This window comes from Alternaria hordeiaustralica, assembly GCF_023758085.1.
Source record: "Alternaria hordeiaustralica strain BMP 2776 chromosome Unknown scaffold_14, whole genome shotgun sequence".
In the NCBI taxonomy this organism is placed as follows: domain Eukaryota; kingdom Fungi; phylum Ascomycota; class Dothideomycetes; order Pleosporales; family Pleosporaceae; genus Alternaria; species Alternaria hordeiaustralica.
This window is the reverse complement of record NW_026056786.1, coordinates 375,045-398,102: the sequence shown is the minus strand read 5'-3', so window position 1 is coordinate 398,102 and position 23,058 is coordinate 375,045. Positions and strand designations below refer to the sequence as shown.

Genomic DNA, 23,058 nt, shown 5'->3' with positions numbered 1-23,058 from the left:
GACAGGGAAGAGCGGCAGTTCCTACGGGCGGTACGGAGCGTACCCGTTCCAACCGCCTGGGGCCAGCAGCATCAGTGAGAACTGCATGTTCCAACCAGCAACGCCCCGCCGCAATCTCGAGAGGTTCGTTGGAATTTTTCCGCGAAGCCGAATCAGCGGCACAGACGCCGTTGAGGTGGCAGAGGTTGGAGAGGGCTGCGCCACGTCAATATTCGGGGTCGGCAGTCAGCAGCGCTTCTTTTGTCAATTTAGCGAAGTCAATAGAAGGTATTTTGCGCAGCACATCATGGGTAATGCAACCAAAATGCCCACTTCTGACAACTGTTATAAACGATCGGGCGGCTGATGCACAATATGCGAACGATCGAGCGCCACAGCCGGAATCCTGAGCTAATCATAGCTGATGCAGTGAGTATTCTCGGGGTTGTAGGCAAGGTGTGTGGACTCAGCCCCAGTTCCTACAGCACCCATGCAAGGTACATTTCGCACCTAACCCAACTCGGTCCGAACAAAGTGCAACCGTACGAAGGACCACGGCCTTGGGCACGAGGCGCGGAATTCAATAGTTATATGTTGCCTCTTTGTTGTCTGTTTCATCATCTCCGGGTATCTGCCGTGCTGCCTCCGCCTCGTTGTTGTTACTCTGCTTTGCTTTCCTCTAGTCATTCGTTTCAGATCTCGTGAGCATGCAATGGGTTGGTTCGAGCGTGTTCTGTTCGCTTGTTGCACTGCATCTTTGGTAGTTGCGAGTAATGTTGAATCAGGTTCAAAGAGTAAGTGGAGCACTGGTAGATGGTTGCATTAACTCATGTTGTACAGCTGCAAGCCTCTCTAATACTCATCTCACGAACGAGAGATCTCCTATAATTCCACGGCGCGATTTGCATTTTCGCAATGACACGAGCACATCAGAGATAATAATTCCAACAAGCCTAAGCACATCAGCTACATCGACGCTCTACACTTCTACGACAGTGGACTCTATTACGACGTCGAAGTCCGAGATCAACGCGCCGTCAACAGCCACTATCCAGACTACCAGCTCCTCTCGCCAGCCAAATCCAACAAAACAAGACTCAGATGGAACAACAAGCTCATATGGTAGCGCAAGTAGCAGCGCGCCTGCAATATCTTCTGCTGCGGGCGAGTCGGCGGCGATATCCCTTATCATCACAGGAACGCAGCAGCTATCTGCACCATCATCGATCTCTTTGATCGATCAGATACAAACATCGATACCTGCTCAATCATCTTCGGTTCCTTCAGAGGCCTCTTCTTCTACGCGCGCATCATCCACAGTTCAGATCCTACCAGTTACTTCGGACGTCAAGTCGACCGCGAGTACATCCACACCGTCCACAACATGGGTGATTGCGGACTCATCACGATCGTCAAGCATTCCTCTGCCTGCCAGTACATACTCAGTCGCAGTTTCTTCTACGGCTGTATCAAGCCTGGTGATAGATCCTTCGCAGACCTCGCAGACTCCATCTTCGACCTCCACCGTCGATGTTACTGCGATCACATCAATCAAGTCTATTCCCTCGGCCTCTTTACAAGGACAGGTCACCAGTGAGCCCACAAAGGCTACAGGACTACTTCAGCACTCTGTATCTAGTCTTAATAGCTGGGTGGCCTCAAGCTCTGCTCCCGCTGTCATTGGAAGTGGAAGCAGTAGCCTCGCATCTCCGGCTTCCATCGCAGACGCAGCCACGCCAATCAGTGTCGCATCTCAACCAGCACAACCGTCTGCTTCAACAGGATACGCCAATCTGCCATCGGGTCAGGACAATGCACCACTTAACACGTCGGCAGCAACCCTTTCCTCCTCAGCCCATCTCGAAAGCAGTGTGACTGGTCCTTCATCAAACCCGACTCTCGCCAGTGGTTCACTCTCGCGGACGAATACCCTTTCTACAACAGCGTCCTTGACAGTGTCGATCAGCTCAGTGCTCGCGGGTATACCATCAAGCTCTGCTCAGCCCAGCGTAACAAAGACCGAGACTCCTGCATCGAATGTAACCGCACCTGTTCAATCTAGCAGCTCTCGGATCAGCAGCTCGACTTCGAGCGGCAGCGTCGCGACTTCTGCATCTACCAATCCCAATAAGACCGCTTCTTCAACCATGACTCGTCCGCAACCCATACCCATTAATCCAATTAACGGTAACATGACAAGGCCAACGAGCACGACTACTACGTCAGCGCAACCAACTGGGTACATACCTCCGCCAGCACCAGGAAACGGCACCGTCTCCTCCTCGTTGGCTTTTGCAACCACATACTCGACAGCAAGCAGCCTCGCAAGCACTGCTACGATTTCGTCATCTTTTGGCTCATCTGGCTCTTTCACACAAACCTTCATTGTGTCGAAGACTAGTCAGATCTTGAGTACTGCAACATCTAGTCAGGCGGCGGAGATCTCAGATGCACCGCTTTGGGGGAGCGATCCAACAACTGCGCAATCAACCCCCGCTTCAGGGGTTTCCTCGTCGTCTTCCCTTGACTTGGGACTTTTACCTTTTCCACTTGAACCTCCGCTTCAAACGGCATCTACTGGGTGGACGAACAGCTCAACTTCAAGCGCCACTCGCGGAACTCCCACTCCCAGCGCACCGTTATTTACGGCTAGTATTGTCATCAGTTCCCAAGAAACCAGATCAGGTAGCTTGCGCGACATATCTACATTATTTCCTTTCTTATCGACCACCACGTCCGCTATTCTCTCTACTCCTACATCGCTCAGCGGCTTCATAACGAAGACGAAGACGGGGACTGAGAGCTCGGTTTTTAGCTCGCGCACAAGTTCGATGTCTACAAACACGTACGACACAACCCTCAGGACTCGAACATTGACCAACGCGCCCACGAGCAGTGCTACCGAGACAGAGGCCGCTGCAGCTCCACCCTCGAAGCCACTGACGCCAGAGGAGACTGCCGGGGTTGCTATAGGAAGCACAGCTGGAATCCTACTTGCTATAGTCGCTGCGATCTTCGTCGCTCGCCGCTACCACGCCATCCATACAGCAAAGCGTGGAAGCGGTGGCTCATCGGGTATCTACCCCAAACTGGGGTACTTGTACGATCCTTCACTCGGCGAGAACGGTGGCAGTGGCAGTGCATCCGATGATGCACTCATCTTCATGTCTGGTGGAGCGAGTGGCTTGCCTTCGACTGGAAGCAGAACACCACCTCGCGTGCCGAAGAACTCTCGCGAGTACGATCCTCGCGGTTGGCTCAACATCAGTGCGCAGAATTACAGCGACCCTGGCAACCCCTGGAGAGAAGACCCATTCCGAGATCCCGAAGACCCCTTTAGAGACCCCTTTAGAGACTGGAGAGGTAGCGATGCGATTACCTCGCCGAGTGATCCTGGATCTGATCTTGTTGCGGAGGTGACAAAGTATGCTGCGGGCCCGCAAAGACCTCTCCCCCCCGTACCAGCGTCTCTGACACCACTCTTCCGCGACCATTTTATTCCATCGCCGACAATAAGTCCAATCATGAATAGCTGCAGCCTGAAGCGTAGTCATTCGGTATCGTCAAGACGAAGCAGTGTCAAGAGCCAAAGATCTCTAAGGAGTCTTCGTGCCTGTCCTTCCCCAGATTCCGAATCGAGAAACGTCCCACCGATATCTCCTTCCTGGCGTCGGGCGAGTAAAATCCTAGCATCTATCAGAGAGGGACACACGGACGACCCTCTTCCAGACCCGATCGAACATGACCTTCTTCTGCCAGTCGATGTAAGATCGGAAACACCGGATTCAGTGATGGTACATGTATATGCGCCAGCACCCGTAAGCAGGACGCCATTGCGACCGATGTTGTCTACGATACTGTCGGACGACGAAATATCACTACCAAGCATAGCAGCCGCAAATTCGTTGACAGTCGCACCACCCCGGTCAACTGGTAGCATCCTCTTTCCAACACTCAAAGACGACCGATACGCGTATACTTCACTTCCTTCAACCAACATCCCATCACCATCGCCACCACATTCCGAACGAGCAGATAGCGACAAAACAATAACCCAATCCACCTACTCCGTCCGACCATCATCTCCAACCCCAACGACCACCTCCGCGCCTCGAAACAAAGGTTGGGAAGAGATAAAACGCACATCCAACGGCTCATCCAGTCTCATGTCGTCGCGCCCGCCAACACCACCTTTCCACCACTTCGCTCTTCCGCCGCGACCCAATCTCACCCCTCCGCCCCCCCTCAAGAAACGCTCTCTGATTCAACTCCGCCGCAAGACACCCTTGGCTGGTCCCGGTCAACTCTTGGTTCCGCCTCACAACCATTACTCTTCTCCTTCGTCTTCACCTTTGACGGTGCAAACGAACTTCATGGTCAATTCGAACAAGAGTTTCGAAGGGCCGAGGATGAGTTTGCTAGCCAAGGTGCACAGCATGAGCGATATGAGAGACGAGACTGCGAGTCCGAAGAAGAAGAAAGGCATTGGGCTTGGGATTGGATATCGCGATTCCATCTCGCGGAGGGTAGGACGGGTTTCGAGATGGGGTCCTGAGGATGTGGGGACGAAGTTTTGAGGTTTTTCCTTTGGCTTTGGCTTTGGCCACGGTTTTGCATGCAGTATATCTCCTTGAAGTCTTCAGTGCCTGTCGATGCATTCCAGGCGACACTTATATCTCTTGAGTTTCAGTACAACGGTCTATCATAACGACTCCGCCCAATGTCGAACGAAGCGTTCCACCACGCGTCTCTCATGTCTCACTCTTCCAGCAGTTTTACTGGGGCGTCTTGCTTGGAGGGTTATACACATTAGATTATCCCACTTTGTGCTGTTATTTTGTTCACTGAGCTACAGAAACGCCTCCCTTGTACATAGAATCTGTATAGCTAGTTTCTAATTCCATTTAATACAAATGAGACCCGTACCCTTCATTGCAGCACTCGTGATTGAACGTTTTCGCGCTGCCACTTCTCGAGTAGCGAATGCATAAGGTACCTAGGTAAATAACGATGTCAGTATAACGAAACCGCCCTCGTCATCTCTGTACGACAGGACAATTGTACAACGCTCCTTACTCTTCTCGGACAATGCATCGTACATCACTTTCTTGCGGTGAGAGTCTCATGCAATCTTCTCACCCCCAACCATCTGCATACACAGCTTCCTTGCAAACACCTACATACATCACCGGTAGGTACCATCTCAAAACCAATGCAACCCACCCACGCACTAAACCCACGCGCACCACGCTACCCAGGATACCCTTCGCCCATCTCCCCCCCTACCAGCACCACACCCATCGTACGATCGCATCCGTATTCAAACTTCGCCAAACCCCCCATTCCCACCACCATTCTCCCAAAACAGCCTTTGGGCATCCATCCTACCTACAAGGTCATGTCAGGTTCAAGTCTGCCCGTCACATTTCGCTAGCCCCAAACCTTAACCCTACATACACCGGCGCGCGCCCGACTACCACGCGTAACTGGCTGCCGGGCGCCGGGGCAACTTTCCGGGCTGCCCAGCGACCTAATACGCTGGCGCCAAAGTCAGGGTAATTGTGCTTGTTCCTGGGAGCGGCACGCGATTATCGGAAGCAAGAGGAGCATGGGACAAAACTAGGCCTTGGGTGGTAAATGCGCGCACCTGCTTTTACCCTGTCTACGTCTGCAGTCTGTGCCTTCGCGCGCGTCTGTGAGCTGCTGCATGCACGATGGTGGTGTTGCGTTTTGTGGGAACGGAATCATGAAAAAATTTGGGCTGGCTTCAGGGATCGCGTGCACTGGTGCATCGTGCATGTATGTATCTTTTGTTTTTCGCATCTCAGCTTCGTATGTACATGCAAGGCTAGCATCGTGCAGTTTAAGCGGCGGTAGCGGTGAACCGCGAAATGGCCTTCGAACCCTCTCGCGATCGAGCCGCAGAATGCAGGCTGGGCTGTGGACGGAGAGAACTCCGGTGCACCATCGCCTTGCTTTTTCTCAGCCTTCTTTGCCCACATCCGAGCCCTGCCGTGGGTAAGAGGGTGTTCAGCCGAGTTCGACCGGGGGCTTCTCCTTCTAGAAAGAAACGACGACCTGCATACGAGATGAAACGAAAAAGCAAAAACGCAAACGTCATTCGGGGATTAGCAGCACGAGGAGATTTGCAATCTCGTATGCAGGATGATCTCTCGTTTGATGCTCATGGTTCGCACTGGGGTATAATCTAATAGTGTTTGTACATCGTAATATTGGGACCGTAGAAGATCCGGGGCCCAAGAAATTCCCCCAGCGAACCATTCTGGGATGGTGTGGCCTGGGCTTTCCAGGGCAGCCTGCGGCTTCCTCCGCGCCTCGTGGAAGATGATCCAGAACGTGATAGCCAAAGGTGTATCCTACAGATCGTTCCAGATCGTACTCGCCTTCAATGGACCAAAGTCGAAAGCGAGATTCGCTGCTCCAACACATGCATCGCCAGTGTCCTCCTCCAACCTCTGGCCATCAGCTTCGAGCCAAAAACAAAGGCGCTGACAGCCACCACCGACCTTCACCACCATGGTTTGATGAATCACCGATATGCTCGCCGACAGGCATCAGGCAACGTCTGAGCCGCTGCGCTTGTTCCTCCTACGAGCCCACAACTCGTGAAGCCACTTGTGAGATGCTTCGACGTCGGTGGGACCGGGGCACAGCGGGAGCCTCTGTCGGAATTCCTTCTCATACTTGCGGATCGCCAAGTGAAGCTCGATCTCCTGCGACATGCTCTCCAGCAGCATCTTTGCTTGTTCATGATTCTTGGGGAGGGTGTTAAGAGTCGCTTCAGCCACAACTTTAGCTTCGTCCGCCGACACTCGAGAAAGGTTGCAGAAAAGCTGACGCTTGAAAAACTCCATGGATGTATCCAGGAGAGGTGCCAGCCCGCCAAGCTCGCGAGTGAGGATGAGCTGAGCCTCCGTGTACATCCAAGATCGCGTCGGGTGAAGTGAGCTGCGATGCAGTAGCTGCACTTCAAGAGGGTTTACCTTGGTGGCACCTGCACGGACACAGTTCTGCAGCTCCTGTCTCAGTCCGTTGGCGTCAAGGCATGAGTTGAGAATGGGGTTGTCAGAGTTGAGGTTAACGCCCTGAGTCTCAGCCTTGTTGATGCGGACCCAGACGAAGAGGGTGTGCACTTGTCCTGGAAACAATCGGCGAATCTCCTTGTCCCCACAGACAAAGAGAATCTCACAACCTGCCTTAGTCCGGAGTTCGACCGTAAAGTCAAACAGTTCGCCAACAGGCTTCTCAGACCGAGCATTCTTCAAGATACGCTTGATGCGACCGGACGTGGATTGGTACTTGGACCAGTTGCTGGCGAAAACGTTCTTGCAGCAGTCTTTAAGACAGATGGTATCCTGGAACTCTGGTTCGCGGCGATATGGGAGCAGCGCAGGATTGATGCGGTGAATGTAGATATCCGGGAAGGACTTCGATACATCATGCAAAACATGGGCTGCAGGAGACAGCACGATGACATGAGTTCGACCGGCCTTGAGGTGCTCGCCCTGCATGGATTTCGCGATGCCAAGGATGACATCAGTCATGGAGGGGTTTGGACGAGGCGGATGCCAGACTTGCGAACCAGAGTGCGCGATCCTAGACGTCAAATCATGAAAGATCTCATCGACTTCCGCACAGACGGTTCGAAGTGCATAAAGCACTTCTGGCCTGTTTCCGGTGACATCACGGTGGGTACAGTGAGTGGTGTACAGCGCCAGGCGATCTTTAGGGCCAAGATGATACTAAAAATGTTAGTAGATTGCTTCTGACCGACATCAACGATCGTGGCTTACCAAGGCTCCATTGACCGCATCTAGCGACCTCTCGAGACAGGCTGGAGTCACGTAGTAGCTGTGTGCAATGTCAGCTAGCATCCTCGATCCCACCATGCACACACTTACCCGTTGTCCACCACGAAGACCACATCGATACCGGTATCGGGCAGAGGCTTTCGGTTGTGCAGGACACCCTCGATCTCGATAGCGACGCCGATGTCTTGGAACTCCTCGGTAAGAAGCTTGACCTCAGGGAATAGTCTAACTGCTGGGCGCAGTGTCGTCGGCAGATGCGAAGTTGAGTCTGACACCTGCGCTTCCGAAGCCTCATGATCAAAGTCAGTCGGGGAAGGAATGCGCTTCGAGATGCACCCCATGAGGGAGGTGAACTCGTCTCCGCTGGATTCTGTTAGTGACTGTTGCACAAGCTCGCAGGTAATAACTTACTTGCGGGCGTTCTTTAGTAGGTAAGCCCCGAAAGCTTTCTCGTCCGGATGCTTCTCCTCTGAGCCTTCTCCGGCCTCATCGTGAGCCGCGAGCGCTGTAGCTGCAGTTGGCGACGTTGCACTCGGCGAACCGCTAATACCAGCGCTAGTCTCTCCAGTGTTGTGACGACGTAAGAGAGGTAGACCACTGGTGAACGATCGAAGCTTGGACGACATGCGCCGCTTCAGGGGTTCGGTGCTACCTTCAGTGTTGCTAATTGCCTTCTCAAGAGCCTGTTGCGCGTTCATGTGTTCAGCGCTATCGGCGACAAAGAGAGGGTATGCAGGCTCGCTCGACGCCACATCGATCAACGGCCAAGGGGTCACTGCAGTGGTAGGCATAGAACGTACTGGGTCGCCGTTTTCGGGCTCGACATGGCTGTTCTTGCGCGAGAACGCCATTTGATCTCCAAAGCTGGATCCTGAGGCTGAGGACCGACTGTTTCTGTTCTTGCGTATCGTCAGAGGCTGGTCGCTCGGAGCGCGACTAACAGGCAGAGGTGTTACGGTCCACGACAAAGGCGCCCTGAGCGGTTGCGCCCAATCAAAGACGGATGAGTTGAAGCTGTGGTCGGGTGGTGACTCCCAGATATCGCTCTTGATCTCGTCGATGATGTCGTCTAGCGGACCAAACACGTACTGGTCGTCGCAATAGGTAGGAGTTGACTTACGGAATATTCGCCTTCGAAAAGTAGCTTTTCGCGATTTCTTCTGGATGTGGAGGGGAGATGGGCAGAGAGGCGCGCGGTCCAGAAAGACGCTGCCAGCTGTTGTTGTTGTGATCATTATGGACGCGTCCCAATTAGGCACAAATAAAAGCCCAGTCACCGCGGCGCGCTCTCGTTCACCTCGACTTTCTTGAGAACGCGTGGCCTTGCTATCAACAGTGACGTCAGATGGCAAACGGAATCTGGGAGATAGATAAGAAGAGTAGGCAATGCCCAAGTTGAGATGCAGAGTGGATGTGCGAACAGACGTTGGAAGTCCAACGGTGAGGTGAGGTTTAAAGGTGGGAGGCACTGCTACAAGCCGGGAAGGTGCGAGGTGGGCACGTCAACAAACCTACGATGCCCCTTCCTACTTCTGAAAAAAGACAATCTCATCAAGAACTCGCACCAAGACGCGTTCAAGTTCATGCTTAGCTTCTGAACGGCAACGCATAGCTTGTACCAGATATTTGATGCGGACTGTAATCCAAATAGTCCTCCCATTACGCCTCGCCCAGTTGTGCGGCAGCCACTTCTAAATGCCTCTTCATCTTCTCGTGCATCTCATCGTCCGCCTCGCGAAAGCGAATCTATCACATGAGTAAGCAGCGGCTTAGTCAGATATGGCTGCGACCTACAATGTCTTCTCCAGCGCCAGCGCCGAACAGGACTGGTTCCGATATACTAGCCTTGACTGCTTTTCTTACACGTTCCTCCCAGACCCCCTCCCAGTTCCACTCTCCAGGTCGGCGATTACGTCCCAATGCAGATGAACCTTCTGACTTGTCCGTTGTGGAAGGGTCGGGACTTGGAGTTGCTCGGTCTGACTGTTGCGATTGCAATATCGGAGCGCGGTGTGCCCGCCATGCATGATACGCACCTGGATTCGCAGCAGCCTCTAGTGGAAGTGAGTCCAATATTGACTCCTCACTAAAGGTCGAGCGGATGTACTCTATCATGCGCACAATGGAGTACTCCGCAGTAGACTGAGAAGCCCCGAGGACGTCAGATACGACGTTGGAGTCGGATCGCGCGGGAAAAGCATTCGACGATTCACTGACATCGCGAGAACTCGGTACAGACCTTCGAGCTCTGCCGAACCAGTGCGGGAAGCCGTGCCGGAGACTGAAGCCTCCTGGTGGCAGCCGTTCCTCATCCGTGGCACTGACGGTATCCGTGTCGGCGGAGCCAGTCGTGTAAGTATACGTGGTAAGTGGCGTGAGCAGCGGGTGAAAGACATCGGTAGAAAAGGTCACGAGGGGGGGTATAGTAGGATAGCTGGGTGGGAAGGAGATTTGGAAGCGTAAGACTGCAGGCGCATATGGTCCTGTCAAACGTGAATAACGTCGCAAGGAACGCAACGCCGTGGCGTAGCCCTATAGAACAGCCTACCTTTTCGCACGAATATTACACCTACCCACAGTGTTGGGTCGCCGGGCGTGATGCTCAAGAAAACGCCATCCAGCTGTGCATAGCGCAGACGGGTGCTGTGCAGAGTTAGGAAGCGCCGCTGCTAGCCGTGTGCCTCGACTCACAACTCGACGAGAAGATGCTGCTTCCGAAACGACGGGAGAGCCGACGCAGAGACGGACAACGGCATCTCGAGAGCAACGATGATGGTTGTAGGTCGTTCGGCATCTGCAAGCACGGCGCCTGCGAGAGAGAGCCGAAGCGCGTTCGACGCTAGTGCTAGCCGATCTGCGTTCTCACCTGCTTGAGTCTAACGCGCTTCCCCGCCTGCCATTCGTTGAGCGTGCAACACCACCAACACCCTTCTGTATCTCACCGGGTCGCGAAAGGAGATGCGCGCATGGTAGCATCGTGGGGGATCTGGGCTGCCCATCAACGTGGCAGTTCGCGAGTGGTGTTTGATGAGGTCGAGCTGATTATTCGTGGATGCAACGCCCTGTCGAACACCATCCCTACACCACCTCTACATATATTCGCGGTAACACTGCATGCATCTTCCTCACCCGCCCGATGCCGGGCTGCCGCTTCATCCCCGTCGTCCATCTATGTCAGACATGCTCGGGACGTCATCTGCGGCCCTGGGACAAGGCTCTGTCTGCATGCTGAGACCGAGTATCTGTGCCGACACACTCGCAACGGTCCGGCTGAACGCACACCACCGGACTCACGTCAGAATACCATGGAGGGTGCATGACCGCATGCGCCGTTGGGACTGGCGAGTCAGAGCAGAACTGGCTCACACACACCTACATCGTCTCGAAACGCCTGTGTCGGGACATGAGGTTAGCCATCCCGCTTTGCGCTTGCCGAGCCAGCCTATACACCAGCATCAGGATAATCAACTTTCGCCCTCCTACGCTTATTTCGAGACGCTGTGCCGCACTGGTGATGATTGATGACCACGTCGTACAAGGCTCGGGTCGAAATGCGCTGGCTCCAGTCAGCCCACTATTGGTAGCCTAAGGCGATGGTATTACACGTCGTCGCAACCGAGGGCAAAAGAAGGCAGACAAAGCCTCGCACGTAGGAGTAGAGACGGCGCCGCATCGAGCATCTACCTGATGCAGAATGATCGGGCAGCATCATTCCGATCGACCCACGCTGCCGGTTTCAAGGCTGGCTTTTCGTTTTTGTACACTCGTGCCGACAAGCGCGTGAACACCCCAATCCTCCGAAATCTCTCTAACCCACGCCGCCTGCATCTGCTGTCATCTTCGTCGCGGCACGACGCTATGAGTTATGCTATTGCCTAAGGGCAAAGAAGCATGGTGTCATTCTCGGAGGATTCCAGTAGAGCAATAAGAGGGCCAGGGGGCGTAAACCTAAAGGCGCTAAAAAAGGCGGTGGCTGTCTCAGACGCTTCCATCTTCTTGCGAACCCTGTCCCTCGCGTGGAAATCTGCAGGCCAGCCTTACATATCCACACCGCCATGACCGCTTAGGCCAGGTTGCGTCGAAACAGCCGTTGTGCCCTGGACACCTTTGCACCAGCAAGCAGAGATCGCTGGTATACCGCGACAGCTCACTTACAGCACATGACGGAAGCATGTCCGGGGCCCACCGGAAATGGGAGTGCTGGCAAAACCTAATCAAGCGGTCTGAAATGGGCAGCAGTACAGATGCTACGTCGCCGCAGAAGGGCGCAGAGCCTCGTCAGCTGATGGGGGTCCTAGGGTTATGATGCCTTGATGACTGATGAGAATGCAATCACGATGTGTGACCAGCAATGACAGATGCAAGCAGCAAGCCACGTCCTGCGACCCGGTTGGGCCCAATGCGCAGGCGTGGGAAGCTTCGAAACCACGCTGACCGGACAGGGGGGCAGAGAGATGATACCTGGGGCAGCAAATGAAATCGCCGCACGCCTAGTGCCAGGTTGCGATCTGAGGGATACGAAACGCGCTGCGTCGTCCTCCTCGGCCATTCAAGCGCCGCGACTCGTGCCTTGTGGCGCTGACGACCATCCGGATCGCCAGGCATTGCAACAAAGCGACGTTGTCTAATGCGCATTGCCGCGTGACCGGTTGGTGTGCATCTGCCGAATAGGCATGGAGTACACCGCTATTTTTTGGGGGTTTGTCGGAGCAATCAAGCAGCAAGGTATGATGCCATGACAGACGCTCATCATCAATGACAACGAGGGCCCCAGCTGCATGGCCCAAGCTGCTTCTCGAAATTCTGCGGCGAATCTTCTGACTCGCCTCACGTCAAAAGTCTGACCGCGGCTTGGTGTCCTGGTGCCCCTGAACTGGGCGCTGCGAAAATTAGCATCGCCTTGTGTTCTACACCATTGGCGGCACGACGTCCTATTTGCTGGCGGGGCATCGGCCTCTGGGCCGCGACGTCCGTTTAGGGAAGGAAAGCAAGCCGCAAGTCGCCGGCATGTTGCCATGTCGTTCACAGAGCGACAGGGTCTCCCCTGCTGTGGCGCGACTCAGGGCGCTAGTGCCTGTGAATGTCGGTAGAGGCATGCGGGCATCTCTAGCGCCGAGGATTTGGGTCCCGGGGAGTCGGGTTGCTCTGTTGATCCTGTTCCTCTTACGAGCCACGTCCAACGCTCTTGCAACTCTCCCTGGTCCGCCTTACTCGGTTCCTTCTAGCTTGTCCAATGTCGTGGATTCCGTCCAACCCGGACCGGTTTGTTCGATGAGCAGAAAGCTTCCCCAGCCCAGCCCTGGCCCACTTTCAGGGGGCTGCATTCGCTCTCGCATGCTCACACAGACTCACAGAGCCCGTCCGGTGACATGGAGTCACAAAAAACAGAGCTAGGTACAGCTCGGCTGCCAGCACTGCATTTTCCGGTCGCTTATCGACAGACGGTGGGCTGTTTCGTAGCAACGATGGCATCACGGATCCGCTACTCATTTTACATTCGCTGGTCCCTCCGCTGTCCCTATCCGCCCACACTACGTATCCATACCCACTGCCATCACCGCTTGTTCTCCGTTTCTTCCCCGCCGCCACAATCCTTGCTCATCCCAGCGGTCTATCCGTTTTGAGGACGCCACTTAAATCTTGCTGCTCCTTATATACCTTGTGACGCTCGCGTCCTTTGCAAACTGACTCTGACCTCTGAGCCCTGGAGGTACTAATCTGTCGCAAACTCGCACATGTCTTATTTGTCACAGCCGACTCCCACTTCACTTTGACATTCACCACCTGCTGTCATAGTATTTGACATTCTTCTTCGACCACCTCGACCTCTACACCTGCACACCACCTTACATTCGACTTCGATACTATCAACATGGCTCGGTATGGCGTGGCAGCTGCCGCGGGCAGCGATATAACACCTTTCCCAACCCGACAGATGGCCGTACTTGGTGAGCAGCATGCCATGATGTAGCAGCACACGACAGTCGCTAACGATGGTAGCGTTGTGCCGGATATGCGAACCAATCGCATTCATGTCGATATTTCCCTACGCATACTTCATGGTCGAATCATTCATGACCGGACATTCCACCGCCCAAATTTCCATGTACACCGGCATGGTCACATCCTCGTTCGCATTCATGGAATGCATCAGTGGCATTTTCTGGGGCCGACTCAGCGATCGGGTAGGACGGAAGAAGGTCCTACTTGGAGGTCTTTTTGGTACGGGGCTGAGCATGTTGCTCTTCGGCTTTTCCCAGAGCCTACCAATGGCGTTGATTGCGCGGGCTCTCGGGGGTTTGCTTAACGGGTGAGGTCATAGTTCGATCTAGCGTCTGAGCCTCGCTAACCGAATATGCAGGAACATCGGCGTTCTCCAGACCACTGTTGCAGAGCTTGTTACGGACGAGCGACATCAGCGTGAGTTTTGCCATAACTCTAATTATACGCCGCGCACGACTGACTTTGCATAGCGCGCGCTTATTCCATCATGCCCTTTGTCTGGTGCCTTGGGTAAGATATTTCCTAGCAGCCCGACTCGTCCACACGCTGACCGCTTTTTGTAGCACCATCATTGGCGGAGCGCTTGGCGGCTTGCTCGCTCGTCCCGCTAACGTAATGCCGTTTTTCCAGGACACCATCTTCGAAACGTACCCGTTCCTTCTTCCAAACTTGGTCTGCACCGGCTTTGTCGTTCTCGGCCTGACTGTCGGTATTTTGTTCTTGGAAGAGACCCACGAGGATCGCAAATACGACCAGGATCGAGGCCGCGAAGCGGGGCAATGGCTTCTCCAGAAGCTGTGGAAGCGCGAGGCAGATGCGAGATTTGACGACAAGGATGCTTCGCTTGACGAGATGCGCTCGATGTTGAGCGACCACGACCACGACGTCCAGGCCTACCGCAGCACCGACACTTCGCCTACTCTCTGCAGCACACGAACTTCCATTTCAGAGGTCCCGGAATTTGAGTTGGACAAGCAGTTCGAGCCAGCGCCGACTTTCCGACAAGCATTCACCAAGCAAGTGTGCCTGAATGTAGTGTGCTATGGTGTTCTTGCTTTCCACACCATCTCTCTCGAGCAGCTTCTACCTATTCTCATGTCCAAGCATGTGCCAACCGAGGGAAGCCAACATCTTCCCTTCCGCTTTGAGGGTGGTTTCGGATGGTCCACTCAAACGACCGGCGCGTTCCTCGCAGTGCAAGGTTTCCTCCAGATGTTCGCACAGGTCATCCTTTTCCCATGGGTCAGTAAGAGGCTCGGTAGCCTTCGCACTTTCTGGATCACTCTAGCTTGCTACCCGATCTTGTACCTCCTTGCTCCTTACCTGGCTATCCTTCCCGAGAACTTGCGCATCCCTGGACTTGCGGTCCTGCTCATGGCCAAGGTCACCTTCCAATCGCTCTCCTACCCGTCCCTGGCTATCATCCTCGCAAACTCATCCCCATCCAAGAAGGTTCTCGGCACGCTGAACGGCGTTGCCATGTCTTCTGCCAGTATCTCTCGCGGCTTCGGTCCCACGATCTCGGGTGCCGTCGACAGCCTTGGTACCACACTGCACATGTCTGGTCTTGCGTGGTGGGCTATCGCCGCCGTCGCCCTCCTTGGATGGCTCCCCGGTTTCGCCCTCACAGAGACCAAGCGATCCAGCTTCGCTGCACAGGACGAGGAGTCCTTCATCGACTCTGACTCTGACGCAGAGTCCGTCATCACTCTTACTCCGGACGACATCGAGATCGTCCTCTCCAAATAGATCCACGCAATCACGACTAAAACAGTAACGACGCCCATCGACCTGCATGATGCGGCGCAAGCCCTCTGCATGGCGTCGACGCGCTGGTAGCGACCCTTCCTTTCACATCATAATTTCGGATTATAGAGACATTTTTTATCGCGGCAGAGATGAGGGTTACATCTCCCGCGCGGCGCATCATTATGGGTGCAATTTAGCGACATCATTTAGCAGGGCGGCATTTTTTGGGTCAACATTATTAGAAGGGAAAGCTCGATTGTATTGGAGACCAGCAATGGTCATCCCCGAGCCGGCGTTTGTCTCAAGAACAGAATACCCCAGTAGTTATTAGTTTTCTTTGCTACACTGTATGTTAGATTAGCGTGCTCGAGCACCAATTCATGACTTGGATGATTTCTCAAACCGCAGACCTTTGTTTTGCCATGTACGTCGTGAAGAGTGCATTAGCCGGATCTGAGTCGTGACAGGCCTCCAGCGGTGAGTTCAATGCGTCTGTCTTGAAGGTTAAGCGGAGGTCGCAAAACAGGTGTAGTGGGGAATTTGCATTGTCAAAGTGGTCCCTTGCACGTTACGGATGCTTCCTTTTGCCTTCTACACGTGCTTGGATCGGTGTGCTTCATGCACGTGGTGGAGTAACGGGGATCGCGAGTCAGTGACCGCCAACATGCGGATACCGGACGCCTTGCATGGCTGCTTCGACCATGAAACGGTATCACGAGGTCATGGACGGCAGATGTATGCGCGCGGTGACGAAAGTAACGGCTTCCTTTTGTGGTCCCTTGGTGTTGAAGGATCGCGACGTCGGCTTGCCGAGGCCGAGGCAGTTTAGTAATGCTACGAGGGCTTGCTCAGCCTTGCAATCAGCACCACAGCCATGTCGACCTCTAGACGGATGTGTAACTGGCGATGACATAATTTTGAGAGGAGGAAGATGGCATCTTGAACAGATTGATGCTGGACGCACCCCATAGCACATGACAAAGTAGACGTCTACCCACATGGCGAGCATGACGTGCAGCCGCACCCACACTCCGCCCACGCCTATCTTCCGCTGGAGAGATAAGGCCCGTAGCCGACCAGCTAGCCATCCACTCTCAAGCGACGACTACCGCGTCCCGCTGGGAGAATGGCAGACATCTTCCCCGTGCAATCGCAATCCGCAGCCCTATCCACGCCGCCCGCAGTGGTCGCTGTTGCTGACGTCCTGATCCAGAGTGCGGGGGAGCAAGAAAGCTGCCCGCCCGTTCAGCGAGAGCTCGGAGAATAGACGCCAGACGTGCGCGAGCTTCACTAGCCCGAACCCTGCGGACTTTCTTGCCATGCGCCCTGATGAGCGGCCTCAAGCGCTCCTTGGACGAGGCGTCTCATGACGGCGACCGGCCCTCGCCCTCAGACTCGCCCGCGTCGACGGTGAAGCCCGCCTCGCCCGCCGCGCCTGCCTCGTCGTCGTCGAGCTCCTTCCGCAATGTGAGCGCCTGCAACCGCTGCCGGCTGCGCAAGAACCGCTGCGACCAGCGCCTGCCCTCGTGCGCCTCCTGCGACAAGGCCGGCGTCAAGTGCGTCGGCTACGACCCCATCACCAAACGTGAGATTCCGCGCAGGTACGCAGTTATTGGGGGAGCTATGGGCAGTCGCCTCGGCTACGACTGACGAGCGCTACAGCTATGTATTCTACTGCGAAACCAGAATCGCCTACCTCGAGTCGCTCCTGCGCGACAACTCGATCCCCTTCCAAGAGCCCGACGACTTCAACCCGGCCTTTGCCTCCAATGGCGCCGCTACACCACGACCCATATCCGCTGCGCCGCCGCCGCGCAATGGCAACACCAAACCCTCGGCTGCCCAGGCTAAGGAGGAGAGCGACAAGTACGATCGCGAGAAGCTGACCAAGCTCGTGTCCAACATCGGAATGGTCTCGGTGCAAGGCGCCAGTGACCCGAGATATCTAGGCTCCACATCCGGCATATCCTTCGCCCGCGTCGTGTTTGCTGCCGTCAAGAGCTCGGTATCAGGCTCCTCCTCTGAGCGCGGCAGCAATCGGGGCGCCAAAGTAACGAGCAATGTCGTGGACAGCGGCACCTCGATGCGCGACTCCTTCTTTGGCCTGCAGACCAAACCTACCATACGGCAGGCACCCTTCCCAGACCGAGAGCTTGGGTCGCGTCTTGTTGAGCTGTACTTTGAGCACGCAAACCCACAAATCCCCATCTTGCATCGGGGCGAATTTATGGAAATGTTTGAGCGTGTGTACGCTTCCGGTGAACGGCACCGCACATCACGAGAGTCGTACATGCTCAACATCGTGTTTGCCATAGGCGCTGGCATCATCCTAGGCAGTTCCGACTCTGAGGGCTCGCCGACGTCGGATCACGGGCGCTCACCAACAAAATCACGATCATCACCGCCGAGTAGCAAGAAGCGGCGACTTGCAGGCCACCAGCATCAGCCCGAGGAGTACCACGCATCCGCCATTGTGCACCTAGAGAATTTCCTGGGTTCCTCTCCCGCTGCGGACCGTCCCGACGGCTTCGGCGGTGGCCTGGAGGAGCTACAAGCTGTGCTACTGCTCGCGGGCTTTGCGCTGCTGCGACCTGTTGCCCCTGGGCTGTGGTACATTGTGGGCGTTGCTGTACGTCTTGGAGTGGACCTAGGGTTGCATTACGAGGATGGCGTGGGTATCGACGGGGCGGGTGCGGAAGACCAGTCTGCTGGAACCGCGGCCTTCAAAACTGAGGGTAACGGGAACACGACGGCTGCCAGCGGCGGGAACCCTTCGAAAATAGATGCAAAGGAGAGGGGCCGCAGACAGTGGGTCAGAGACCTACGGAGACGCTTGTGGTGGTGCGTCTACTCGTTGGACAGGCTGGTCAGCACGTGTGTTGGCAGACCTTTCGTAAGTACTTTCCTGGGTCTTCATTTTCGTATGGTACTACCGATCATGTCGGTTATGTCACGATCCCGCATGCATGTGCGGCAGTCTTCACCAGGGGACATGTCGAGGATCGGGATGTTCGACACCGACTTTCCAACGTGGTCTCGTGCTCTCAAAATTCGATGCGTGACTAACAGCTGCATAGGGTATCACAGACCAAATTGTGACTACCGAATTTCCTTCGCTCCTCGACGATCGCTACATTACCAAGGAAGGATTCCTGGAACCGCCAGTGCATCAAGAGAAGCCGACATACAAGATTGTGGCCCACCATTACTTCCGGTTGAGACTACTGCAGTCTGAAATTCTGCAAGTCCTACAACATCGGCAGGCACAGCAGGCAAGAGCGAGTGGTGCCAATCAGAGCAATGAGTTCATGCATACCAAGCTGCCTTCGCCATTCCTCATCAATTTTGAGTCGTTCCGCGCGTGGCGCGTAGATATCGACAGACGGTTATTGGAATGGAAAGACTCTGCGCCAACACAGCTTGATGCCGGCGTGCAGTTCTCGCCACTATTCCTCGAGCTCAACTACTGGCAAGCATTGATTATGCTGTACCGACAGAGCCTGGTCGTGCCCTCTGGTCTGCAGGAAGAACTGGGCAATACCGGCTCAGATATGGGCAGTCCTTCCATGAGCAATCTTGAGGAGCGCGAAGACGAAGATCTCGTTTTCCTCAAGGTAGCCGAAGCCGGCCAGAAGGTTTTGAAGTTGTATCGACAGTTGCACCGCGTCCATCTTGTCAATTACACCTTTTTGGCGACACATCATCTCTTCATGGCTGGTAAGCTTCATTATCTTCACCGGTACCCACAGTGCTGACATTTGCAGGTATATCCTTCCTCTACGCAGTGTGGCACAGCGTTCATGTACGCAGTCTATTGGTAAGTCGGTCCGAGTTTCCGTATCACTGTGGATACGTTTTGTTGGTGTAACATACATGTCTAACTAATGCAGTCTCTTGACGACGTCGACTTCACCGTCCTTGCCGCGACATCCGTGCTGGGTGACCTGATCGACAAGTGTCCACCTGCAGAAGCATGCCGCGATGCATTCGATCGGATGAGCAAAGCGACCATTCAGATGTGCATGTCCACCACCGGCTTCGGGCCGCAAGCTCTGCGGTCACTTCCGCAAGCACAGCAGTACCCTACACAAACCTCACCGAATACTGCATACACATCTGCAGCCGATGCAGACGTTAGGTCAGACACCGACATGCAAGGTTACGCACCAAGAAACACAGCCAATTTCTTTGGCCAACAGCAACAACAGCAGCAGCGTCGACCCATGCCACGCTTCGACATGAACCTCAAAGACCTCTTCTCCGACGACGAGACCGACAAACGGTCTTTCAGTCGCGTAAGCAACCAAGTCAACGCCATGAGACCCCCTCCCCCACCCATGAAATCCGAATCTCAAATGCAGCCCTTCACAGCGGATCTGAAAATATCTCCCCAACTGCGCACACCCCACCTCCAACAGCAGCAGCAACAAAACAACTTCTTCGCCCAAAGTTCAAATATGACTAGCCCGAACCAACAAAATACCTTTTCTACATCTCCGCCTACTAATCCATCAATGCCATCGCCCTACCAGATTAGCAACCAAGTCCCTTACAACAATTTCTCACAGAATATCACGTCCAGCTACCCTGATCTAGGGTTCTCTGATCTAGATTTCCTAGACAGTTTCCCCGTGCAGGGCGCAAGCGGTAATGGTGCCGATGCAGGAAGTGGTGGGCTGCAAGATGTAGGCATAGGCTTTGGAATGGGGTTTGGTGATGGGACACATGATTGGAGTGATGTAAGTTCCCTCCCTTCACTGTCGCTACTATCTGCTACGATGGAAGTACACGTGCTGACAATCACCAATAGGGCAACGGCTTGGATCTTTTCGACGGGTTTTTCTTTGGTCCAGGAGGCACAGGTGGGACTGGGATGTAAGACTCGGTCTTGGTGTTCCGAGAACCGGCTCTCAGCCTCGATGTAAGAGCCGGGAATAACATTGCCCGTCGGCTTACTGTACTTGATGGTATCGAGTAAAATGATACCGGGTATTGTTCTTACCCGCCCTTGTGTACATCTGCGGCACAGTCGCGGACGTGGGGGCAGGGCTGGATAAGCCGGAAGGCGGCGGTCTCCGATAGGCGCCACGCCGTTATGAGAAGAATGGCGATGAATGTATGGATGGCTGTATGATAGATGGGTTCAATACATGAGGAATTTCGTGTTGTCACTCTGTGTGTTCATTGTCGAATATTGTAGTGATCGAAGCGATCTTGAGGTTGACATGTGCGATTGGAGGACTTGGACTGCCACCACACCGGAACATGCGGGGATCATACATCTGCCCTAGAACAGACTGAGAGTCCATTCACATTACTACAACCTCTTGTTCTCTCCCATGATCATCCACACCCCTGCGACTTCATTCCTCCTGCTCTCCTCCACTCCCGTTCTTCCACACACACACATACTACTCCGCACAACCCACCACAAGGGCGCTCAATCGGAATCACACCCTCTCCACCTCTCTACAAAGATGCTTGCAGCTTCCCAAAAAAAAACCCGCCTGCACGTATCAAAGAAACCTTCTAGCTGGGTCTTTGTTCTCCTCATCAACCCCTCCCTTCCTTTCGCATCCCTTGATGTTTCCTCCGCATCCCTTCCATACCCAGGTACTGTCTCCGTTCGCAGTCATGCCACACCACACCATGCCCGGATACCATCTCAGTTACGGGATCATAGAAAAACCCAAGGTTTGATGTATGTTGAGCTGAGTTCGGGTAGTGTAGGGTCATAACTCATAAGTGTTGACTCATACCCCGTTTTACCACGTAGACTTCTATGGCTGTATGAGCATCACCTCACTGCTCACAAACACATGCACGACTTCACTCTATTTGACATTTTTATCACTTTATGAATCTCATTTACACCGATTTATCATTACTGTCTCTTTGATCGCCACGTCACTGCCGAATTCAAATCCAAAGCCTTCACACACAGCCACCACATTTACCCCAGCACAAAACTTTACCAAGACCACTTCGTCGCTGTTACGTACCCATCAGCTTCCCCAATACCACAATGTGTCTCTACATGGTCGTCCACTACGGACCAAGCCCTTTCTCACTGGCACGACTCCTCTCTCGACAAAAAGCTGAGATACAGCAGCGGCAAGCATCGGAGTGGCGAGTTGAGCGTTTGAGTCTGAATCGTCTGCGGGAGCTGTGGCATTTGAAGTGTCGGAGTCAGGAAGATTTGAACGATGGGGAGAAACACGATGGATTCGACATGAGTTACTGAGTCAAAAGACATCAGTGGCACACACATCACAATACGAACAAAAATAGAGTGGACTTTTTTGGAATGAACTTTTTGAATTCTTCCTTCAGCTGATGTGCAGAAGACTTGTCTAAGCTAACCAGAGCATGTGGCTCGGCCTGCCCTCCATCCTCCGTCGAGGAGTGGGCGACCAGTAGTCGTGATCTTCATGGTATCGTTTTGAAGCTAACCGTTTACTCCACCCATTGAACAAAAAGCACAACAGCCTAGTTCATCTGCCTGACGAGCTGGTTGATGAACTCCTCGCGGTTACCAAGGTCACCACCCTCGATGAAGTGCTTGAACTTGCGGGTACGGAAACCGCCAGTGGGGGAAGAGAGCTTGAAGGGCCAGAGGAAGTTGGAGACGGCCTTGAAGTTGGGGCCGACGGTGTAGATCTCGTGGATGATGTCCTCAATGCAGGTGATACCGAACTTGCCGAGGTTGGCCTCGATGAGCTCGTTGTCGGTGATCGGCAGACGCTGCTTGTTGACCTTTCCGTAACCGCGCTTGTAGACAAGCTCGCGGACGGTCTTCAAGTTGGGGTATCCGTAGGCGACGAAAGGCTCGACGATCTTCAGCATCTCGCTGGTAGCCTTGGTGAGCTTGACAAAGACACCGTTGTTGATCTGGAGAAGACGGAGGAGCTGAAGGGTCTTGCGCTTCTTGGGGTCGATCTTGTTGATACTGCGCGGGTTAGTGAAAGGTTTTGCAGGTGTGGAAAACTGCAACATACCCCTTGATACGGACAACGAAGGCGAGGCGGGACTCGGCGGGGACGAAGAGAGAGTTGTCACGCTTCGCGGCACGCTTGGCCTCGATGACATCGCGCTGGGCCTTTGCGTACTCCTGGGTGTACTTGGCGGCGCGCTCCTTGATAACCTCGCGCTTTTGCTTGCTGGCCTAAGAAATCTTAGCCAACTGTGGAACTCCTATCTGCTTGCGCAGGTTCTGGGAGACTGTTATACCTCACGCTTCTTCTTCAACTCAGCGGCCTGGGAGTCGCTGGTCTTCTGGTGGGCCTTCTGCTTCTTGAGCACCGACTCGGGGACAGCGATGTCATTCTGGGTGGGGACGCTGCATTTGTTAGCTGAGTTGCGGTGAATTGAGCGCGGTATACTCACGATGAGCGGGCCATTTTGCTGGTGGTTAGTATCCTTGTTGTTGTCGGAAGCTGGAGGAAGAAAGTTCGGTAGCCCAGTTCGAAATTCATGTGCGGGCGCTAGTGTGGCC

The 23,058-nt window shown here is 54.3% G+C and overlaps 4 protein-coding genes across 4 annotated transcripts; 2 read left to right on the top strand and 2 right to left on the bottom strand.

The window, feature by feature from the left end:
- Positions 1-6,554: 6,554 nt before the first annotated feature.
- On the bottom strand, positions 6,555-9,046 carry J4E84_006953 (uncharacterized protein; the record flags this gene model as incomplete). The annotated part of the gene is made up of 4 exons (XM_049389540.1): positions 6,555-7,742; positions 7,794-7,851; positions 7,902-8,174; positions 8,223-9,046. The coding sequence occupies 4 exons, from the start codon at positions 9,044-9,046 to the stop codon at positions 6,555-6,557; spliced, it is 2,343 nt and encodes a 780-aa protein (XP_049242733.1).
- A 4,637-nt stretch (positions 9,047-13,683) lies between these two features.
- J4E84_006952 (uncharacterized protein) lies at positions 13,684-15,563 on the top strand (the record flags this gene model as incomplete). Its single annotated transcript, XM_049389539.1, has 5 exons — positions 13,684-13,759; positions 13,812-14,121; positions 14,173-14,231; positions 14,285-14,324; positions 14,378-15,563. 5 exons carry the CDS (start codon positions 13,684-13,686, stop codon positions 15,561-15,563), a joined length of 1,671 nt encoding a protein of 556 aa, XP_049242732.1.
- A 1,329-nt stretch (positions 15,564-16,892) lies between these two features.
- Positions 16,893-20,488, top strand: J4E84_006951 (uncharacterized protein; the record flags this gene model as incomplete). The annotated part of the gene is made up of 5 exons (XM_049389538.1): positions 16,893-17,164; positions 17,226-18,456; positions 18,641-19,280; positions 19,328-19,380; positions 19,454-20,488. 5 exons carry the CDS (start codon positions 16,893-16,895, stop codon positions 20,486-20,488), a joined length of 3,231 nt encoding a protein of 1,076 aa, XP_049242731.1.
- Positions 20,489-22,052: 1,564 nt separating this feature from the next.
- RPL7_2 (60S ribosomal protein L7) lies at positions 22,053-22,963 on the bottom strand (the record flags this gene model as incomplete). Its single annotated transcript, XM_049389537.1, has 4 exons — positions 22,053-22,512; positions 22,562-22,728; positions 22,794-22,902; positions 22,950-22,963. The coding sequence occupies 4 exons, from the start codon at positions 22,961-22,963 to the stop codon at positions 22,053-22,055; spliced, it is 750 nt and encodes a 249-aa protein (XP_049242730.1).
- Between the last annotated feature and the right edge of the window lie 95 nt (positions 22,964-23,058).